The sequence below is a fragment of the Botryllus schlosseri genome, chromosome 10 (assembly GCF_051294905.1).
Source record: "Botryllus schlosseri isolate E-star chromosome 10, Bs_hap1, whole genome shotgun sequence".
In the NCBI taxonomy this organism is placed as follows: Eukaryota; Metazoa; Chordata; class Ascidiacea; order Stolidobranchia; family Styelidae; genus Botryllus; species Botryllus schlosseri.
This window is the reverse complement of record NC_137245.1, coordinates 17,887,988-17,910,841: the sequence shown is the minus strand read 5'-3', so window position 1 is coordinate 17,910,841 and position 22,854 is coordinate 17,887,988. Positions and strand designations below refer to the sequence as shown.

Sequence of the window (22,854 nt, the reverse complement as noted above, 5' to 3'; positions counted from 1 at the left end):
AAATCAGTTCCTAATTTCCTACTTCAGTGCACCCCTCGTCAATCTGAGAGGTATTGAGTATTGTGGAGTTTTTCCATCCAGCATGAAGTTCCAACTACAATGGAAAGGAAAATATAAGACGTACAAACTGGATCAAAATGTTCTAGTAACTTTAGTTACCATCAATATGACCCCACGTTTTGTGGTGGATTCGCATTGGCAAGACTCGCTGTTACGAGCAAGTGAATGATTTTGACCCCTTTTCATCATTATTTTTGTCTCTTTCCGAACTATTCGAATGGCAAAGGACATTACCCCCCTGCCATCATAGTGACATAAGATCCTCAACCGGACTTCAAGATGATATCGACAGCTGCCACATGTTACGTCTGGAGTCTAAACCAGTGGTTTCCAACCTATTTTTAGACACGCCCAGTCGCCCACCTTAAGGATAGTGAAAAATTTCGAGCCCTTTTATTGTCATATCACAAAATCCAACCGGGATGCTAGCAACCCCATGGCATGGAAGGTTATTGCTGTTGATGAGAGAATTACAAAATATGAAATTCGGTTTATATATAGAGAAACACGCGTGAATTGGAGGTATATTGCGTAAAGCGCGAGTTTTTTTTTCAGTTGACTGCTTCTTAGCGCCCCCCTTCAGAGCTTTCACGCCCCTCCAAGGGGGGCGTACCCCCCAGGTTGGGAACCACTGGTCCAAACCCATTTTTGGTAGTCTTTAAGTATCCCACTATGCGGTCTCTAACCAGTCCACTACTTGGTGTCTTTCGATATATTTATCAGAAATGCATTTTCTACCAACGAAATAATCACAAATATAGCAGAGTAAATCTGGCGAATTTGGCATTGTCCATTACAACGTGTGACTTCTATATAGAAACAATGTTAAATCAATTTTGCAATGACAAGTTATCACACTGAAAAAGAAGTAACTCAGATATTTTAACATCTACTGGCGTATTGGACCATTGAACAAAGAAAGAAATAGCTTGCATGTATATTTTTGCGATACTCGATATTTTGATGCAGATTACGATAGCATTACAGCGGATATGAGTTAACTGAGCTTTAGAATCAATTCAGTACTTCAGATATAAGTAGACCTATGGGAAAATAAATCCACAGCTCAACAATGGTGACATGATACTAAATCAGATTTGCCCTTTCCATTATGTAGTGCAGTTAAGCCCTACCCCCCCCCCCCCCCCCCCCCACCCCACGCCACCCTGACCCCTTGGAGGGTTAATTATATCGACGATAGCGAAAAAATAATGACATTTACGGAAACAGCGCCCCAAAATTAGCTAGAAACAATTAAAAAATCGAGCTAACGAGAAATTGTATCCGATTTTGTAACTAGGGTTGTAAATGATAATTATAAAAACGGAAAGGCAAATAAACAATCGTTAAAAATCTCCAATCCTAAGGTTCAGGTATTCTGAATCCGAATGGTAATGACGAAATTTGAGTGAGATTTCAGCTCTAATGTAATATTCAATGACTCCTATACTCGATTTCAAAGGACCTGTACGCCTACTTAGTAATCCCAGGTCAATAATTATACTCAAACCTCCGTACGTTTAAATCTGCGAATAGCGCGTTGCGAGAACATGACGACACAATATTTCGATGAGATGATTGCGCAATTGCGCATAAATTGATACCGCGTTCGGAATTGGAGTGTTTCACGATTGTAAGGTGACAATCCTTAATGCTTACTTGTACTAATGTTGAATGGTACCGTAGTAGATGCCACCCCTCCATCTTGATTTCTGGCGGTGACGCTGAGGTTGAACTCATGAGTTTCGTTTGGCATAAGGTTGTCCAAGTGAATCTACCAATAGAACAAACGAATCATTAAGTAGGGATATATTCAGTGTTCAATTGTCAGTCAATGAATAAAACGGACCACAGTTTTATATCGGTAATTTAAGTCAATCCGATAGCCAATGAACTATGGTATATCATATAACCTGTAGAAAACTGGAACCATCAATGTCATTCTGCAATATCGTGCCAGCTTGCGTGCCAGAAATGTCCGTCACTTCGTATTTCACAGCTTTGTTGACTTTCGGTAGGAACACGATTGCGGAAGTATAGTTGCTTTGTAAAGTATATTTCAATAGCGATAGGGGAACGTCGCTCATTCCAATATCTGAAAACGAAAACATCATGATGCTCGTATTTCAATTGTATGGTAAACATACGGCAACTCGCTAGGGATGGTGTTAACCCCTGAAAGGTTCAGGTTCGTGTGAACGCGAACCTTTTTGAATGGTTCTGTATGAACGGGAACGTGCACCTATTGACTTCACGTGACGTCATATTGCTAATTCCAACCCTACATTTCAGTGAAGTGATAGCTTATAGTGGTCGGGAACCTATGGCTCTTTTGGGTATAAGATATGGTTCTTCGACATATATATTTTTTTTACTGAATTGATCAATGTTGCGGCGACTTGTTAGTAAATTTTCATTACGGCCAGAATAATTATTCCCGTGGCAGTATAAACATTTAGTTGAGAGGTAAAGGCAATGCCATCTTCAGATTTATGGGCTCGGACCAATGCTCCCTCCAATTTTTGACGAGTCTGCGCACACTCTCCAACTCACTGCGCAGACCCTTGGACAACAGTGCGTAACGACTAAAAAAAGGTCATCATTTCGGATTTGTTGTGCGCAACTTAGATTTTCTGTGCGCAGAGTGCGCAGCTTAGAGGGAACATTGGCTCGGACCAGACATGGGGTAATCGCGATTAGTAATCGTAATCGATTACGACGATTACAGCATTTTCAAATAATCGTAATCGCAATCGATTACATTCGAAAAAATCCCGAAGTAATCGTAATCGTAATCGACTACTTCCCATATTTAATCGATTTCTCTGTGAAATAACGATTACTTTTTATTCGTACAAGGACTGTGACATAAACTGAACAGTGAACACTTGTGAACAAGGAAGAGATATTATACCAGTTATTGAGAGCACAAACGTCTGATGTTCAAATGCCACTGCTCATTATTACGTCAGAAATAGCCTATTACCTTTGCTAGTCTTTGCGTAGGAAGTGTCCACACATAGTAAATAGATATTCGATGTACATTAGTGTGGTTGTAAGAAAACCCACCATGCTGTATATCGGTTTATCAATACATTTCAGACGCCACTACCTCGCATCAGGATAATTAATCATAATTACCTCTCTGCCTGAGTTAAAATAGCAACTTTTGTATTGATGTTTGGTTATGATTATGCATAGTTAAACTATAGAATGTAATAGTTCTAATTCTATAGTTATAAATGCAGTTTCACCGTTGCTGCTTGGCGAGCAGTAGGCCTATATGGTACGAACGTACAGCAGACAATGGTTTAAAATTTTGTGCTCGTCAAATAATACATGACGGTTTCCACAAGGAAGCATTAAAATCAACAGCTGCTGATATATATCATAACTGGACCGTTGTTTTGCCGTTTCTCGTAATGTCAGCTTGCAGCACATTATCTGCATTAAGTTGAAGGCAGAATTTTACGTTCACTTTCTGTTATTCTCATATTATTCTACTCAAAACGGGCGCCAATCGCTATTTCACAATTATTTACTGAACAGTTGGACCTGCCGGCATAGCCATCGGCTTATACACCTTGTTAGCGTGGGTTGTAGCTAGAATCAGGATCAAAACAGCAAAAGCTTCCCCCAACCAAACTTTGGTCTTGGGCCCCTATAGGGTAGTCAATTTTGAAATTGAAGATTTAATTTCGTCAATAATATTGGTAATTGCATTATATTGCATTTTTAATCCTATCTCAGCGCCCGATAGTCAGATTTACCTGAAGAGCGGGGGGGCGTAATTCATAATTATAACATCTGGTATCTTGCAATAATTACTTTATTGTATGTTGTTAATTCATGACCTCCGGCCTGTTATATAGCCAAAAGATATTGATTGTAGTGGCCCAAATAGCAGGCTAAAAAAAAATTGCGTGAGACGCACATACAAATTGCCATGTCTAAAGCTCTGTGGGTGCCCGAGTGGCATTTGCATCGTGGGCTCGGATTGGAAGGAATGGACTGTTAGTCACGCCCACCAAGCGCGGCTATTAACAATGGACACATACCCTAAGTTTTGGCCAGTGTCTTTCTTTAATAGCACACTTCGTGGAGTCTTATGTTGGCCGAAACTGCATATGTCTTTTGATGTGTCGAGGAGCGGTATTGACTGGCACCTAAATCCCTATTATGCATGCTTTATTTCTTGAGGGGGAGACGTATGCGTTTCGAAATCAACCTATCTAGAGACATTTAAATCGCAAAGCTCAAAGAGAAATTCCAAGTTAATGAAATCTCTCGAAAATACGCTATAATTTCTGTTGGTTTACGAAATACTTTTGAGTCCCCTCCAACCACGCTTCCCATCCTATTGGGGAATTGGGGGTGCGGCAGTTATGGACCTGGCAAGAATGCAAATCATTGGGTGCGATAAACCGTCCTCTATAACAGTGGTCCTTAACCTTTTTCATGTCGTTACCCCCAAGAAGAAAATGACGGGGCGCAATTACCCCTTTTCAAAAAATAAAAAAATTACCGCTGGCACTCAATTAATTGTAAAACAGCACAAATATTACGTCATAATGTACCATAAAAGGCCAGTTAAAAATACCAAGTCAACGGGAAGGCTGATGATAAACAGCATCTCACATAATCGCCAATCGCAAACATTTTTCGTTTTGATAGATACCATTGCAGAAAATCCTACTTCACAGCAATAATAAGTTGAAGGAAATTTAATGAGAAAGTTCAATGCCATAATAACAAAGATTGGTTATTAATTTTGAAGGAAAACCTTAAGGTTCCAAAATCTTTCCCACGTTTCTTCGAAGGCATTTTGATGATTTCAGACTTTATTTTACTGACTAGAATAGACCATTACACTTCTCAATACTAACAACTATATTTCTACTTTATTGTTACTTCATTATAAGTGTAAAGCTAAACTTAGACGCCCCTTGTTGTGTTTCAATTTGCCAGCATGCGCAACAATATATGATCCGCACTACAGCAAAAGAAATTGGACTTACATAGCACTATACTCAACTGCATTCGGCCCTGTTATTTATATTCACTAATAGTTACTATGATATCACAGCAGGTGTGTTAAGTGAAACGAAATATATACAAGCTCGCAAATGTCAGCCTACATTCATATTTAAGTTTTAAAATATTTCAGAGCAGCGTTAAAAGTATATAAAACGTCACTTTGAATTACCCCAAAAAATGGCAAATTACCCCTTTGGGGGTAATTACCCCCAGGTTAAGAGCCACTGCTCTATGAAATGGAAAATGGGTACATTATGACGTAACAAAGACATGTCCCATCTTTTTTAAAGACAGTTGTTATATCATTTGGCCTTTCCAGCGCAATCCATGTATTGTCTTCCAATATAACCACTACGTTGCAAAATAAATGTAATCGTGAGTAATCGTGATTACTTTTCCAATGTAATCGTAATCGTAATCGACTACTTCCTGATTTTGCTGTAGTCGTAATCGTAATTGTAATCGCGTGATTCAGAAGTAATCGTAATCGCAATCGATTACATTCATGAAGTAATCACCCCATGTCTGGCTCGGACCATCTCTTTTCAAAATCCTCAAATTTAAGTTACTGTCGTGCCGGCAATCAATATCACTCACAAATTCGATGTTCCCGATTCGAAATCTTGGATTGCGCGATACGTTGCTTAATCAAAGAGAATAGTAGACATGGCGACGGCAATATGACAACGCAGTTTTCAAATACACATCGTATTCCTGATTTACGGCGCGAAATGAAATGCTGTGGACGTGAAATTCACAATTACAAACTCGAATTATAAACGACGCCATATCCACGTTCTTGATTGGTAAGTATAATTCTGTAGTACCGAAAATAAATGTAGGCGTGTTAGCGCAACGTTATATGTTACCGCCGAATACTTTGAGAGTTTAGAAGTCGCTAAGTGTTTAGATTTTCGGGATCAGTGCGACACTTACATTGGATTAGTATCAGTTATAATGAATTCTAAGCTATTTACGATGAATTGCATTATCAATGGCGAGGCTCGGCCCGTCTGTGCCTTACTTCTCTTTTCGCGCTTTATTTTCGAACAATAGATATGCAAATTGTGTGAATTTGGGAGAAAATGTTCAAAATCTATTCATTCATGAACTGAACATCAATAGAAAATACTAGGGATGGTGTGAACCTCTTGGCGTCATGTGACGTCATATTGCTAATTCCTACCCTATATTTCAGTGAAGTGATAGCCTATATTAATGTGTACCGGGTACACGATACCTAGCGACGACTCGGCCCACAAAATGCCACAATGCTGAAGTACATATTGACGTATATTAAACGTCTCCAAATCTTTCAACTGGGGCAATCAAACGCTATATTAATAAATGTATCAACTGGGGTAATCAAATGATAAAATAATTCCATAAAATCAATATCTCCCTTCGCTTTGACCACAATTCCGACGAGGACTTGCAAGGGAATATATGCTTACGCCTTAACGGGACCGCGGACCAGAAATGGACCGCGCGACTGAGTATTGCCACGTTGATATCGAGCAGAGTGTAAAATGGGTTTCTATTCTTGCTACCTATATTATCCCATTACCAAGTTATACAGCAGTAGCCAACACCCCAATCGCATGGATTTGGTTTTTATGATACAATAAACATATGAAGTCAAGATTGACCCCGTACGCCTGCTAGATTTTTTTTTACATCAGACAACGATATCAATTTCAGTGAATGGTTGAATAAGCATCATTCGCTCACCATGGTACATATTAAGAATGGTGTGAACCTCTGAAAGGTTCAGGTTCGTGTGAACGCGAACCTTTTTGAAAGGTTCTGTGTGAACACGAACGTGAACCTCGTGACGTCATATTGCTAATTCTAACTTTGTCTTTCAATGAAGTGATAGCCTATATTAATGTACACGATACCTAGCGAAGACTCGGGCCCCATAATGTCACATTGCAGAAGTACATATTGGCGTTTTGACATCTTGCCCTTTTTTATTTTATCTAATTGAAAAGTCGATATATATATATATATTGGCGTTCTAAACGTCACTAAATGTATCAACCGCGGTAATCAAACGATATAATAATCGCATAAAATCAATACATTCCGTCGCTTTGCCAACAATTTCGACGAAGACTTACTAGGGAATATAAGCTTACGCCTTAACGGTCTTAGCCAGACCGGACAATGTGTTCGGAATTCGGAGCGGGGCCTACGATAACTTTCGGCCTTATATTGCGCATTCCACTCGCAACATCGGACAGGCCGACGTTCGCAAAACAGACATCAGCGATTGCTTACGATTTCGTTTGTCGCAACCAGATCCCTCCCTTAGGATAAGTCTAGCAAAGCCTTATAACAGACGAAATTAGTACTTTCCCAAAGTTACAATTGACAGCGTCCAAGATACAGTTATCCAGTATATCCCCTTATCCACTAATCACACAAATAGACTGTATAGCGGTAAGGAATAACCTTGCTAATGAGAAGTATTTTAATGCATGGTAAAATCAATTACAGCATGTAAAGAATATATTGAAGTCATTTTCATAAGTAACTACTCGCGAGTTCATTTTTGATCAATCCGGTTACATAAGCTCATGCGATTTCGACTCTATCGTATTGGATTGCTTGCTCCATCAGAACCACTCGCCAAGTTTGTGGTATCACCAAGTTTTTCAAACCTGGATAGTTCTGATACAATCATCTGCTCTCATCCTCGAGTCCCAGTGGAAGGAGCTCCGAAAATGTTTTGCAACGATTTGGGGGCCCTTGGGCTTTGCCTGTTCTACTCATGAAGATCGAGCTTTCAAATTGGCGAGCCTGAATCATTGTGAACATATGTTACACTAACAAGCAAAAGCTGGTCAATGCCTTCATGAGAAAAAATGATGTGAAGGACTTAAAAGACGGCATTTGAGCAAGTAGTGGCCTGCATACTTCATTGATGCATTTGATTCACGGATGTGAGGTCGAAGCTTTATGACCATAAGCTTGGTGTTCTTTTTTGTGAATAGTTACTTATGAAAACGATATCAATTTATTCTTTACATAATGTAATTGATTTCACCATGCATTAAAATGCTTAACATTAGCAAGTTTGTTCCTTGCCGCTAGCAAGTTTGTTCCCTACCGCTATACAGCCTATTTCTGTGATAAGTGGATATACTGGATAACTCTTCGACGCTGTCAATTGTAACTTTGGGAAAGTACTAATTTCATCTGTTATACGGATACGGCTTTGCTAGACTTATCTTAATGGAGGCATCTGGTTGCGAGAAGCGAAATCGTAAGCAATCGCTGATGTCTGTTTTGCGAACGTCGGCCTCCCCGATATTGCAAGTGGAATGCGCCATATAAGGTCGTAAGTTATCGTAGGCCCCGTTCGGAGTCTGAGTATTGCTACATTGATATTGCGCAGAGTATAAAACGGGTTTCTATACTCGCTACCGATACCGCAAACAACAAGTTATACAGCAGTAGCCATCACCTTAATCGCACGGATTCGGTTTTAATGATACAGTAAAGATATGAAGTCAAGATTGATCCCGTACGCCCGCTCGATTTTTACATCAGAAAACGATATCAATGTCATTGATTGGTTGCATAAGCACCATTCGCTGACTACGTATATCGCTCGTGATGTTGTGTGATTGTGGGTCAAGCTCACAGCAGAGAGTCACTAAATATTCACAAACGGAAAGCTGGATATTTCGAGAAAGTTTTTGTATAAAAAAAGCAAGTAAAACTTTGAAGGTTGTCAAGATGCATGCTCGTTTAGTGTTGATTTTTTATGCTACCAGCGCCATGCATAGAGTGACCTGCAGTTGAAATGCAATAAGTTTGAACCAGAGATCTTATAATGAAGTGCAAATTACAATTTACCAAAAAGGTTCACAGTGCAGAACCCACCAAGGTTCTGTTGTGAACGCGAACCTCTAAATTTCCGAGGTTCACACACAGAACGCGAACGTGAACCTCACGTTCACACCATCCCTAGTACATATGGTGTATTTCGCTCTTGATGTTATGTAATTGCTGGTCAAACTCACAGCAGAGAGTCACTAAATATTCACAAACTGGATATTTCGAGCAAACTTTTGTAACGAAGCAAGTAAAACTAATGAGATTGTCAAGCTACATGCTCGTTTAGTGTTGATTTTTTATTCTGCCAGCGCCATGCATAGAGTGACCTGCAGTTGAAATGCAGTAAATTTCAACCAAGAGTGTTATAATGAAGTGAAAGTTGTCATACATGAAAAAGGTTCACAGTGCAGAACCTACCAAGGTTCGTTTGTGAACGTGAACCTCTGAATTTCTGAGGTTCACACACAGAACGCGAACGTGAACCTCACGTTCACACCATCCCTAGAAAATACCTGCACCCTCATTTGCCTCCCCTGACCCTACGTTACTGATGTATCATAGCTTAGAGCGGGTAGGCCTATATACTGCTGTAGTGACCATGTTTGGCTCCAGCTGCGCATGTGATCATGGGTTCTCGCGTTTAAAAGGACCATCACGACGAACCTAACGTTCTCGTAACTCAAGTTTCGCATGCTCAAATAAGGCAACCAGCATGATTATTACGAATTTTTACAGGGACAATGTGACGCACACGGCGAATCCCATGTACGCTTGGTCAGTAGTGAGTTCCAATTAGTGTTACCATAGTGTCCTATATGGTGTCGACACAGGCAAATCTCACGCCACAGTGAAATTGTATCACGTCACAATTTCCATTTTGCTACAAGCAATTTGACGGTCATTTTTGACCGGCTTCCCGAGCATTAAATTTGGTTAAACGGGTATCGATCGAAAGCTGACTCTGCACTGATTACGAAAATAGGAATTTTATTACGCTCGTGGCCCTGGAAGCCCTGGCCCACAATCAGCCTCGAATTTTTCATTGTTATGGAGATTGGCATTGGGACGCAACAATGCTGTCTGGCGAAACGAGAGAGTAGCTCAAGAGAAAAGGAGCCAGACAGCATTGTTCAGCATTGTTGCGTCCCAATGCCAATCTCCGTAACAACGAAAAATTCGAGGGAGATTGTCGGAGTTCCAGGGCCACGAGCGGAATAGAATTTATATTTTCGTATTCAGTGCAGAGTCAGCTTTCGATTGATACCCGTTTTACCAAATTTAATGCTCGGCAAGCCGGTCAAAAATGACCGTCAAATTGCCTGTAGCCAAATGGAAATTCTGACGTGATACAATTTCACTGTGGCGTGAGATTTGCCTGTGTCGACACCATATAGGACACTATGGTGTTACACTGACGTTCGGAATTTTCAATCGTGACGTAACAGCTGAATGACGTGTGCGGCTCTTTGGGAGTTAAAATGGAAAGAAAATAAGGCCAATATCGCTCTTCGGACTAAAAAGGTTCCCGAACCCTGCCTATACACGATGCGTACCGACGACGCGGGCCCCATAATGCCACAATGCTGAGGTACATATTGACAATTTCAACGTCGCCAAATCTATCATCTGGGGCGATCAAATGATATAATAATCCTGTAAAATCAATATCTTACGTTGCTTTGCCAACAATTTCAACTTGCAAGGGAATGCAAGCTTACGCCTCAACAGTCGAGGCCAGACCGGACAATCTATTCGGCGTATGAGTACTGCTACGTTGATATTGAGCAGAGTGTAAAACGGGTTTCTATATTTGCTACAGATATTACTCCATTAACTAGTTATACAGCAGTAGCCAACACCCCAATCGCGCGGATTTCTTTTTTGTTTTGTTTTGTTTCAATAAACATATGAAATCAAGATTAACCCCGTACTCATTTTAGATTTTTTACATCAGACATCGATATCAATTTCATTGATTGGTTGAATTAGCATCATTCGCTGATTACCTAAATGTAGTGTATTTCACTCTTGGTGTTGTGCGATTGCTGGTCAACAGAAGAGAGTCACTAAATATTCGAGCAAACTTTTGTATAAAAGCAACTAAAATCTTTGAGATTGTCAAGGTGGATGCTCGTTTAGAGTTGATTCTTTTATGCTGCCAGTGTCATGCATATATTGGCCCGCCGCGCAGTTGAAATGCAATAAATTTCAACCAAAGATGTTATAATGAAGTGAAAATTTTAATATATGAAAAAGGTTCACGGTGCAGAACCTACCAAGGTTCGTTTGTGAACGTGAAACTCCAAATTACTGAATTTCACACACAGAACGCGAACGTGAACCTCACGTTCACACCATCCCTACAACTCACCCTTATTGAAGAAGTAGTATTGCACTATTTGTCGGGACGGAATATTCACAGCCTCGTAAAGTTTGGTGTAAAGCAGGTCATTTGCTCGATCGTTTAGCAGTGCGGTAACACCGATGCCGGTAATCGTGTTTGTGGCAAAGCTGTCTGCGTACGCGACAAAACGAAATCGGTCACGATGAGTAAATTACGGATCGAAATCTTAACGAGCACTGTGCAGGCTACCATCTTGATCTAGTCGTAGTTCCCACGGACCGCACGATGCAGCTTCATCTGGATTTCTCGACCAAACAACTATGACGTGTTCGCCACTTTCCATGGTGTATCCTATTTCGATTGTTGTGCGCAGTAACGCAGAAGGCGAATCGTGACATGTTATGGTAAGATTACGGTAGACGTATCCCAGCTCGTGTTTTGTTCCATCGCCGAATCCCCAATATAATATTCCATCGTTGGTTGTTCCTAAAAAAGTGACCTACTGATTCGTGGTGGTGTGCACATTTCGTTGCAAAATGCCAATTAGACCGCCCCGTTACTTTCTCGATACTAAAATATCGCAATCTCAAAATCATATCTCGTATACAATCGTGACTGGTATGTGTACCAGAAATGGAAGCATGCATTCAAGTATATATGTGTTATGTCTAAATCAGTGGTTCTTAACCTTGCCACCATTTTGGCGATTTTGAAGGGGGCGGAAATGCTCAGAGGGTGATATGGGGGGCGCTGGGCTCAGGGGGGCGATAAGGGGGGCACTGAAGAAATTGGCTTCGCAGCAAATGATGTGGTAGTAGCTAGTAAGACATATCCTTAAGGAGTATTCAGAAAAATTAACATCACAGAAAACATGTCAAATCCCGACATTTTTGGTCGCGCTACGCGACTATGTTTGCTACAAATGTTTTCATAAATGTACTGGGTTATTATAATTCATATAAAACAAATCTCGCGTACTTTTAGATCGCCAATTTCCCGTTAATTAAAACACTGCCGTCACGCTTGCTAGGGTTATTTTCAACAAAATGTTTCGAATTAGGTATTATATTCTACAGCGCACAGCGTGTGAAAATCGAAGAAGGAGGCCCTGTATATCACTTTTGATTGAGAGTGAGTGCCCCTTGTACATAACATAAGTTTTGAAGCTTTGTGCACGAAATGAATCACTAAATATACTTGTATTTGAAAGCTACAAAATTAAACCGTCAGAATAGGATGATATTATCTCGTGTTGTTGTTCACAACCTCAGATGAACGTTATATAATATGAGTTGCTTTGTTTGGAATACATTCATGTTAAAATTAATAACTGGGTACAGTACTAAATTCAGTGTGAGCAGATAGATGCATCCCATTCTCAGTTGACTTACAAAATCCGAACCACAGGGTATATGAAACCGTACCCGATTGTTGTTTTAACAACCTTTATTAGACCCTGAATATACCAATTATTACATATTATTATATGGTTTATTATAGTCGAATGGTCCTCGAGCGCGATTAAAGCGCGAAATATTTCCAATACCAAAGTCCCAAAAAGACCGACTGAACTTTGACCTCTTACCAAGACCGAAACTGCTGCTACCCAAACCCCCGATCCGTTCGCTCGAAGGGTGCCCTAAATTTTTTTGGTGAATGAACATAAATTAAACATCATGTTATGACGACTTCCCCACAGAAGAATACGCATAACTATAGAAAATATAAATAGGCATTTCGGCGTCGGCTATCACCACGCCACGATTCACGAAGACATATGAAGTTCCGGTGAATATGGGACTCCGAGAAGTTCGTCAAAAAGATCGTCAGCTAGAAAACCTTAGCCGAAGAGGATTGCCCTTATGTTGAGCGTAAACTTCGATGTATATAAGTCTAATTGTCCATATGTGATTAAATCGCTCGTGCCGAATTATCATGTCGTCGCAATCTGCACCCCACAGGACAAATAACATCGATCACAAAAATTATTTGCCAGTGATGAAATACCAATTTTGAATCGTGTGCTAACTTTAGTTTAGTACGTTTATGCGTTTCAATATCTTTTGACTATATAGCGGACAAGAGGTAACAAAATAGCATGTAACGATTTAATTGTACCAACGGGCACGCCCGAGTATGTTCAATCATTAATTACATGGTCTTCATTTTCCAGTACAAAAGCTCACTCAGCGCTACTGGTAAATCAGATTACGTGGGCTGAGAGGATAAAAAGTTTATAGTGACATATATATGCATTATGCAATTACAACCTATTTCATTAATGCATTATAGAAAATTTTGGCTTCTAGGGCGACCAGGCCACATAAACTTTTCTGAGCATTGAAATCACGCGGCGGGGTTCATGGGGGCGAAGCCCACACGAGTTTGGTTTATCACGCTATGGGAGACCAATATAATCATTTGTTTAGAGGGGCTGACGAAGTGCTGTTACGGCCCTCCGTCTGACCCATTGTCTTTATTACACTCCTTACAATATGAGGTGGGGGGCGCTGGAGCACGATAATTTTTGAAAGGGGGCGCTGGAGGAAAAAAGGTTAAGAACCACTGGTCTAAATCATATTATATATATGTATATCTATTTTAGATTCCATTGGTAATAATTGACGATGTCCTTTTACTTTTCCGAGTATTCAAGTATAGGCTTTGCCTGCCTCTACTACTTATTATCAAGTGGTTAGGTTGTTAGACTGCTTCACTTCTACTTCTACATTACTTTGGGCAAAACTACATACATTTTACACTTATACTTTTGTAAAGTACAAAGTAGTTTTGGTATATTCATTGAAATTATCACGATAACCGGCCAAAATTGCCCGCCCCGAATCACGGTAATCGAATATATGTTACCAAAAAGCCCGACTACTTGACATGTCAGTCTTTATTTTACCCCACATCTTCGTAAGTGTCCCCTCCGACTCAACCGCTAAAAGTAGACGATCAACGAACAACGACTTAATCTGCTTTTAAAACTTTTTCGTTGATAATTCTCGGATTATCCTTGATCGTTGGATTATCAACGAAAAACTCATATAACTCCGCTACTACTTGTTGGAATTGACTCAAATTTGTTTTGCATCGTCTTTGAAGACAGCTCAACAATTTCGTGGGGTCGACAGAAAAATTTGAAATTTTTTCTAATGAATTAAAAATTTTAATTGAATCTGCGGTGTCGCATACTTTTTAGAATTGAATCAAATTTTGTGTGCAGAGTTTTTTAGGGTAACCTGACAATTTAATTAGTGAATGGCTTGAATCCAGGGAAAAAAAGTTATTTTCGAACAGCCTTAAATTGAACAACCATAACTAATCAAACACGTAAAATGGGTGCTACAGGTATAATCAGGCAGCAATCGACCCTTTGATTAGGACTTAATTCCACCCGGTAAAGTGCAGCTGGGCTGGTATCCATACGCCAACATTTTTACCATGCGTATATTCTATAACAGGTGGACGAAAAAAATCCTTTTAATCAAATAACCTATACCGCTACCGTCATTAATCCTCGATTCATTGAATGCCTCCGACGATATGGTGAAGTCAGGAATATTCGCAATAAAACTTTCAAAAACTTTGATCTCATAATCCACAGTCGCTAATCCAGACGTATCCGTAATACGTATTATCGACAAGTCCGAGAAATTTCCTTTGATCGAAGAAGCGCGCCGTATGCGACTGGTGATGTTTGCTCGTACTTCTGACGATGGGTCCGTTTCATATAGAACATCTAACAGGGTTACCCGTCCGAATACAGATAGCAGACCTAAACATATATTGTTCGCGCTTAGGATTAAGATATTTCAATGAGTTTCCTTTATAAAGTCACCGTCCAAAGTTCAATGGTAGTTAAAAGTTATACAAGAATGAAATCTCGGAATTATAACGAATAGTATATTTGGAAGGTAAAACCTCCGCGAATTATTTACTGGACTGAAGCTATATTGAATCGTTTCCATACCAGCAACAACACGGCTACAGTATTATCGCACTCATGAGCGTATTCACAAAAAATTTGGGTGGATCAATTTTTTGGAGTTCAGTGGTACTTCCCCGACGGAACGCCCACAAGTCCTTCCATCCTTTTCAAAAAGGCCATTTCGTCGTTACCATTTATACATGCGATATATAGACCCACCCACGTACCCTTTCCTTAGCGAACCAAGTTCGGCATTACGTCATCAATTCAAGAACGAGCCTAAATCGCTTAAATTAAAGTAATAAAAAATCAGTGCGCACTCTGTATAGTCGCAAGGGGCGCAAAATATTGTAGAGGGAATGAATGAAGTCAACACATAATATTGGTACGTGCGAATATTGCATATACAATTATACATAATCAAGTAGGGTCTTCGAAAATTTAGGACACGTATTCCGTAATGTTAAAACTTCAGCAATGTCCATGCCAAACGGTGAAGAGTATACTGAGGTTATCTTGGGTTTGCTTCACGACGTTCGGGCCAGTGACGTAGCCATAAAAAGAATTAGGTACGGCGAGCATAATTTGATGAGTTCTAAGCAAATATATATGTTGAATAGACTATACATTTCACAGACACACACGCCCTTTCACTAGTGAATTGAGTTAGATATTACGCGACGCAAGAATGAGGTAGATTTGATGATGGCGAACTCAAAACTCATCTGTCATATATCTATTGGCTTATCGCACACCATAATAGCTGCCTCTTCTTGCAGCTTCTGGAGTTCATTTCTTTTAATTCATCAAATTGTAATTGATTTATTTTGTTATCGTGGACTTCGAGATGCTAAAATTCTGCATGACTCGCCTGAAAAAGTCTTATGGCCTCCTAGGACTCACGAAGAATTATAAAATTAATACCTGTGGTAAAATTTGTCCAATCGCCGAAACCAGTTCGGTCAACAGTTTGACCAAGTATTTGCGATGCTCTCGCGCGCACGATATAATCAGTGTTAGGGACCAGATCTGTCACGCTGCATTGAAACGATACGAATGAATTTCACTCCCTTGAAGATATGTACCTACATCAAGTAATATACTATGGTATCATTTCTTCTTACATGAATCCGAAAAAGGTATTAGCAGTAGTATTCCGACTCCTTGCGCTCGTTCCATTAATATAATTCAGCTCGATCTCCCACTGAGTCACCCGAGGATTTGAACCGAGGAATAATACTGCCGAATATGGTGTGGGCTGTCGCCCAACAATGACTTGTATTGGCTCGGGGTCTAGAAAACCACAAGCAGAAAATCCTTGACGTAATGTTTCTAAATCGAAATGCAGCAATTTTCCGTAGCATATCACCTGCAGAAAATCGTTTGTCTGCGCCATTGTACACACATAACTGACTTATGCCAAATAGCTTTACGTATAAGCTTTTTCTAAGAAGCCAGGCTAATGACCTTATGATCCGGCAGTAATTTATAACAAGGGCTGGTCAAAATCGACAACCTGAGATATCGATTCCGAATTGAGTCCTGCATCTTTATTCCGGTATCCGTAAACGTTATAAAACCATGAGAGATGTGAAAAGATTGAATAATGTATCTGCCTATTATGCTGCCACAAAGAATACATCACCAGTTCTACATCACATGAAACATGATTTGCTATCTTTTCGACCAAAGGCCAGTGGCTCCCAACGTGGGCGATATCGCCCCAAAAGGGCGATTTTGGGAAACACTGGTTCGAAAATACCAGAGGGACGATTTGGGGGGCGGTAGAGGGCAAAAATATTACCGAGATATGTTTATTTAACACAGCCAAACAATGCACGAGAAGACGGCTTATTCTGCACACGACGAGAAAGTTGACTAAACAAGGTGAACTCAAGGGAAAGTATAGACGCGGAAACCGGTCTTTCGAGCAGCTACTCGAAAAATTACCCTTTTTTTAGTCAAATTACCAGTAATCTGAGTTAGGTGAATAAATTTCCCGTTTACATGTCCTCCTCGAAACCGTACATATGGGGGGTGGCGAACATTTTGTTGAGCTTGATAAGAGAGCGATGAGTCTAAAAAGTCTAGGCTTATTTCATTGCACTTGGTGACAATGCGGTGGTTTTATCACGACTTCGCGGATAGGTCATTTCCAGTTACGTGCCTAGCTCTCTACTACATGATTCGTATGCTGCGGTATAACAAATCGAGGTTTCAAGGCGTCCACAGTGCAAATACAATCGAAACTATAACTTTTGTTGATATAGTAACAATAGTCGTATATTTCCATTAGGTCTACTCGGAAAAAATCATCTTTCACTATACTCAACTCGAATCATTGGGAAAAATACTCGATTCATATCCGAACACGCGAATCGATGTGCCTATAGCCCTATTCATAACCATTCGACCTTCAGGCCTGTTTGCTATCCTCCCACAGCTCGCTAGATTTGGTATACTTTCTCGCGGAATAGGGTTCAAGTCGGGAAGATAACCACTTTTGTCAATTCAATTATTTTGTTATAGATATACTCAGATAATTTGATTTCGCGATATCTAACACCTGACCCAAACATGAAAAAGTAGCTAGAATACGTTTGGTGGTAGGAATCACGGGATACTGACTGGATACAACCAAGAACCTATTTTCGAAAGTCAGCCAATTATGAACATCCCTCTAGCCTACATTACCTTGGTATAGCTCCTTTACCGATAAACGTTAAAAGCCTTGTATTACAGGAGCGTTTCTATAGTACTGACACTGGCTCGTAGTGTTGAGTCTGGCGATTTGGGAAGGGCAAAATCGGGTAACTGAGTGATTCGATTCTGAATCATGTAATATGCTTCGAGTCGAGTGGAGTAAATGAATATCACTCATTATGACGTCATATCAGAATTAATATGTCAAAGTTCAAATATGTACCTCTTATGCCACCACAAAGAATATAATGCCTGTTATCCATCATATTAAAGAGACTTTGGTATTTTTTCGACCATACCAATTTCATTGCACTTGGTTACAATGTTGTGGATGATTATGATCATGAATCATGATCATGACTTCGGAAATGTGCTATTTGCAGTAACGTTCGTAGCTTGGTACTATATGCTTCGTATGTTACGATACGGCCATTCAAGGGTTCGAAGCTTCAACAGTGAAAATTAGTATCTAAACTATAATTCTCGGTAATAAATGAACTGTCGGTGGCGAAAAGCGTATAATTTCAGTACTCGAAACAATCGTCGTTTACTACTCGACTCAAATCATTACTCGGATCATTGTGCCCAGCCTTACTCGTGATCATTCAAAAAATGGGTTTTTATTTTTACTTCTAATCACGTGTAAAACTTACACGTGTGAGCAGTGCAATTTTTTGTAAACCAATCCGACGATTCCACCGTGATGTCGTACAGCGTATCTGACTCTAAATAGGAGACCTGAAATTCAAACGCGTTCAAGTACGACTATTATTGAGTCACAGAAAAGCACAGAAAATGTACCAAGCAGTCTCACAAATAATTCAGTGTTTCCAATGGCAAACGTGGTTTGCTTTGACAGCCATATACAGTTATATAGATAGTTTATACTTCGTCAAACCAAGAAAACGTACAAAAGAATAAATTCTGGTATGGATCCGGTGCCAACTAGTGACAGCGCGGTCTTCAGTCTCCCAAGGGAGTCTCATATGCAGCTACATAACCGTGAAAACAGATGCAGATAGTTTACTACTTCATCAAAGCAAATGTGTAAACGATCAAATTCTGGTATGGATCAGACGCCAACTAATGATCACAGGGTCGGGTCGTTAGTTCAGTCTCCAGGGAAAGTTTCTTAGACAGCTACATAGACATAGACATACATCGCGAAAACCCGATCACGGAAAATTTTTCCGTATTTGCGAAGCTCTTTCCAGAGAATTGCCGTGACCTCAAAAGAAATAATAGAGATGAACATAAAATTGACGTGTAACATATTTCGTAAACCGAACTTGAATGATTGCTTTTATTTGGCTGGCATGGCGTTCCTCCACGCGGGTTTGTATGTCCGTCATTTCGTTTGATTTTAATAGCCTTTTCTTCGTGTTCATCGAAATATAATCAGACTAAGAATGGCGGGAGTTGATTAGGACTGGTCATGGGTATTGATTTAAGTCTTGAATTGAAGGATTTTCATAATTTTGGTTTTTGCCTCAATCAAACACGTGAAAAGTAATAAATAAAAAGTGAAAGTGACTCAGCCTCGAAAAAGGAAGAGGAAAACCCGCAGTGCGTGAATTAACGTAGAGCTTCAAAGTTTCAGCAAGTTTTGCTCTAAAACCAAGTAATCTGAAAAGACAAGAATCAAAAGAATGATGCTTATTTTCTTAATCGGCAAGCCGATGGTTGATGGTGAATTCACGATTTTGTAACAATGGCGATCAATGGAAGGAGAATACTGCAGGGTTACAGGCTGCCTAGGAAGTTTTTTTTTAATTAGCTATCGCTGAGAAACCTTGTTGCCTAGTTATGGTATCAAACGTTATGGTAGAGTCTGAAGTTCAAAACCTTGAGCCATGCAGTCTCTCTCAAGCGACATTTTGTCACAGGTGGTGTCGAAGATACAGAGTGAATGTTTGACTTCTTTGCAATCGCGCGTGACTAAACACAGATGTAGTAACTCGGCGGAGATACATGTTTATGTACGCTATACATACACGACAAGAGCCATTGCTAAAGTATTTTTAGTTTCGGATTCGACGAATCCAACCGTAAATGAAAACATGGTATCGGAGACGTTACTACAGCTATTTACTGAATTCGTCATTTCAATGGCGTGACCGTACGTACAATAGTTCTATCCATCGTTTCCGTCATTGACACACCGTAAATACTAGTACGGAGCGGATCGTCAAATTCTCTGGTCCTACTCCGATACTGTTTTTTGAATCTCTGGTCCGATTCTGGTCCGATCGGCTCCTAGGCCGGATTTTAGAAATGAGCGTGATCGGTCCGTAAAACTCCGATAATAATTATCTACTCACTGGATGGTATTGAATATTTATTTAGAAATTGCAAATAGGACATTAAAACGCAAAGATCAAACCCAACCCTTATCTGAAGTATTAATGCCAACTTGGACTGACCATGTGGTTTATTCCCACGAACGTTTTAATAGCTATTGATTCGAGGGTGCAAGGTGGTGAGGCTGTCATACTCTTAGTAATAAGTACTGTTCCGACTCCGAACCGGCTCCAACAAAAATGAGAAAATCCGGCTGGATATCCAATCCGGCTCCAGTCCATGCTCCGCCGTAGTTAATACGCGTGAATTCATTCAAGTCAAATAACGGAGGTTTTGATAACATTTTGGGATCATGTATGCGATTAGGGAAGCGAAGGCCTTTAGAAATTGTGCTGATTGGGACCAACGCCAGTGTTTTCCGGAGGTCGACAAAGTGTTGTCACGGCCCGGCTTGAAACAGATACTCTGTAGTGCCCGTCTTATTCTTCAGTCAGATGATGTTTGCGCTGGAAAGAATTGCCTTTTAATCACCGGGCTGATTTCTCCTATTGGGTAATTTTGGCTCAAGTTGCGGCCAAAGGGTCCACGAGATGAAAAAGGTTGGGAACTACTGAATTAAGCGAATATGGGAACGCTTGTTAGCCTGTATATGTTCAAACGTTGGGAACTGCTGAATTAAACGAACATGGGAACGATTGGTAGCCTATAGATGTTCGATTCATCTATCGAAGTTCGCATTTGCAAAAGTAGCACTGCCAATCCAGAATATCACTCTTCGATAACAACCAGATAACACACTTACGAATTTTTTATTGTTTGTTGCGTCCTGCTTATCGATTTATATCATTTTATCACGCACAAAGTTGCAGATCGTTGCGCTGCGAATAGTGCTCATGCGGGGCCCAAGTTATCGTAGGCCCCGACTCGTGCCTATATTTGTCAATATGAATCTTGTACTTTGTTCATTATAATACGAAACATTTCAAGACATTCTTTGAGGTACAGAATTTAGAACACCCGTATACAATTGAATAATATGTGCATATAGAAATATACCCGAATATTTTGGGCTTAAACTCGTCCGGGGTATAGGCCAATCGTTATCAGCTAGTGGAGAATTGAAATATTGTATATCAGCAATCATATTTGGTGCTACAATTTTTGATAAACAATGTTCATGTGAATTTTCTACTAGTTGATGACGATTACCCCTGACTAGAGGTCGACCGATTATCGAGATGGCCGATTATCGAGGCCGATATTTAGAGCTTGCCCGATTGTCGATATCCGTCTATGAAGGCCGGTATCGCGGCCGATATTTTATATTTTAAAAAAATTAAAAATATTGGAAATTCAAGGCCCCGTGTTCTCAATCTCAAGAACTTGACGACGCAAAGGATAATATATGACAGATTCACCATTGTGGGACAAGTTTAATTTGGTGAGCATGCAGAGAAACTTTGCTTCCTGCATTACAATCTACCTTTTCCGAACTGATCGGCAATTCTGTATCATGTTTTGATTTTCCGGTTATCCCAAATTTCAACGAATGTTCACAATTAAGCAATGAGTCTTTTCGATTTCAGGTTTCTCGTTTGTTGTTCACCTTTCTGTGGAATGAACAAGTGCCATTTTGCCTAATATATAATATTTTTGGCGAAATTGTTCTCTGCTCCTTCCATATTAATATCGGCCTGTGATATCGGTTATCGGCCTTGTGAGTGTCGAAATATCGGTATCGGTATCGGCCTGTAAAAATCAATATCGGTCGACCTCTACCCCTGACTGGTGTTAGCCGAAAATATCCGTGTTTAGGTAAATACGAAGAAATGAGTATATTATTCAATTTACACGAAAATGTGGCCTTAACTCTGCAAGCTATTACGCGAAATGGGCGGTGTCGTCCCTGTCACTTACGTGCTTCAAAACGATATCCGTTGAAGTGTGAGCATGCAGTACATATACATGCGTGGCTTTAGCATGAGCCTTTTCAGCATACGACATTTCAGTTCACTGGTGCCAATTATATACACTCATATGCTCAAGGGTCGCATGCTTAACAGACGTTTTTCATTGTGTCGCATTCTTCTATTTCAGGCAACCTCAAGACATACCTGCACATAAGTCTCGTTGGTTTCCAAAGTGAATCCTAGTGTCGATATGTCATGGCGTGGTACGATACTGATTTTGTAGGATGCCGCGTTGTCAAGTCCTCGAATTCAACGATGATAGAAGAGGTGCTTTCGATTGTGACGTTTACTTCGCAAGCGAGGCCTATGATGTAACTAATTAACATACAAATCACTTATCTTGTCTTGCCTGCTCAAATGCTAACAAACAAGTTGGGGTCAGTGGTTTTACATATCGAAACTTCAATCCCGCAGGAGCTGCTAATGTAAAGTGTATTTGTAATTCATTTATCAGCAGCAAAATGATATCACGTTTACATTGCGTCAATACAAGTATAATGATTTGACAGGGAGGAACAGTTTTGTATTTTCTCTGACCGTTTTTGAGACATTGCGTTTCTAAGAGATTGTACAAGGTAAGGAAGCTTCATTTCTATCGGTACGCTAAAATATATATATTGGGAAAATATTGAGTATGCCACAACTTCCTAAAATGC

General features: G+C 40.0%; 1 protein-coding gene across 1 annotated transcript in view; it reads right to left on the bottom strand.

Moving 5' to 3' along the window:
- LOC145447919 (uncharacterized) overlaps positions 1–22,426 on the bottom strand; it is a 98,596-nt gene extending 76,170 nt beyond the window's left edge. The window contains exons 1-9 of the mRNA XM_080326190.1: positions 22,343–22,426; positions 18,581–18,665; positions 16,349–16,517; positions 16,149–16,261; positions 14,796–15,071; positions 11,540–11,776; positions 11,318–11,461; positions 1,974–2,155; positions 1,720–1,834 (exon numbers count right to left, since the gene is read on the bottom strand). Of these exons, the coding sequence (XP_080182316.1) occupies positions 1,720–1,834; positions 1,974–2,155; positions 11,318–11,461; positions 11,540–11,633 (535 nt within the window). The 5' untranslated portion in view covers positions 11,634–11,776; positions 14,796–15,071; positions 16,149–16,261; ... (1 more) ...; positions 18,581–18,665; positions 22,343–22,426. The remainder of the gene's footprint in view (positions 1–1,719; positions 1,835–1,973; positions 2,156–11,317; positions 11,462–11,539; positions 11,777–14,795; positions 15,072–16,148; positions 16,262–16,348; positions 16,518–18,580; positions 18,666–22,342) is intronic.
- Positions 22,427–22,854: the final 428 nt, after the last annotated feature.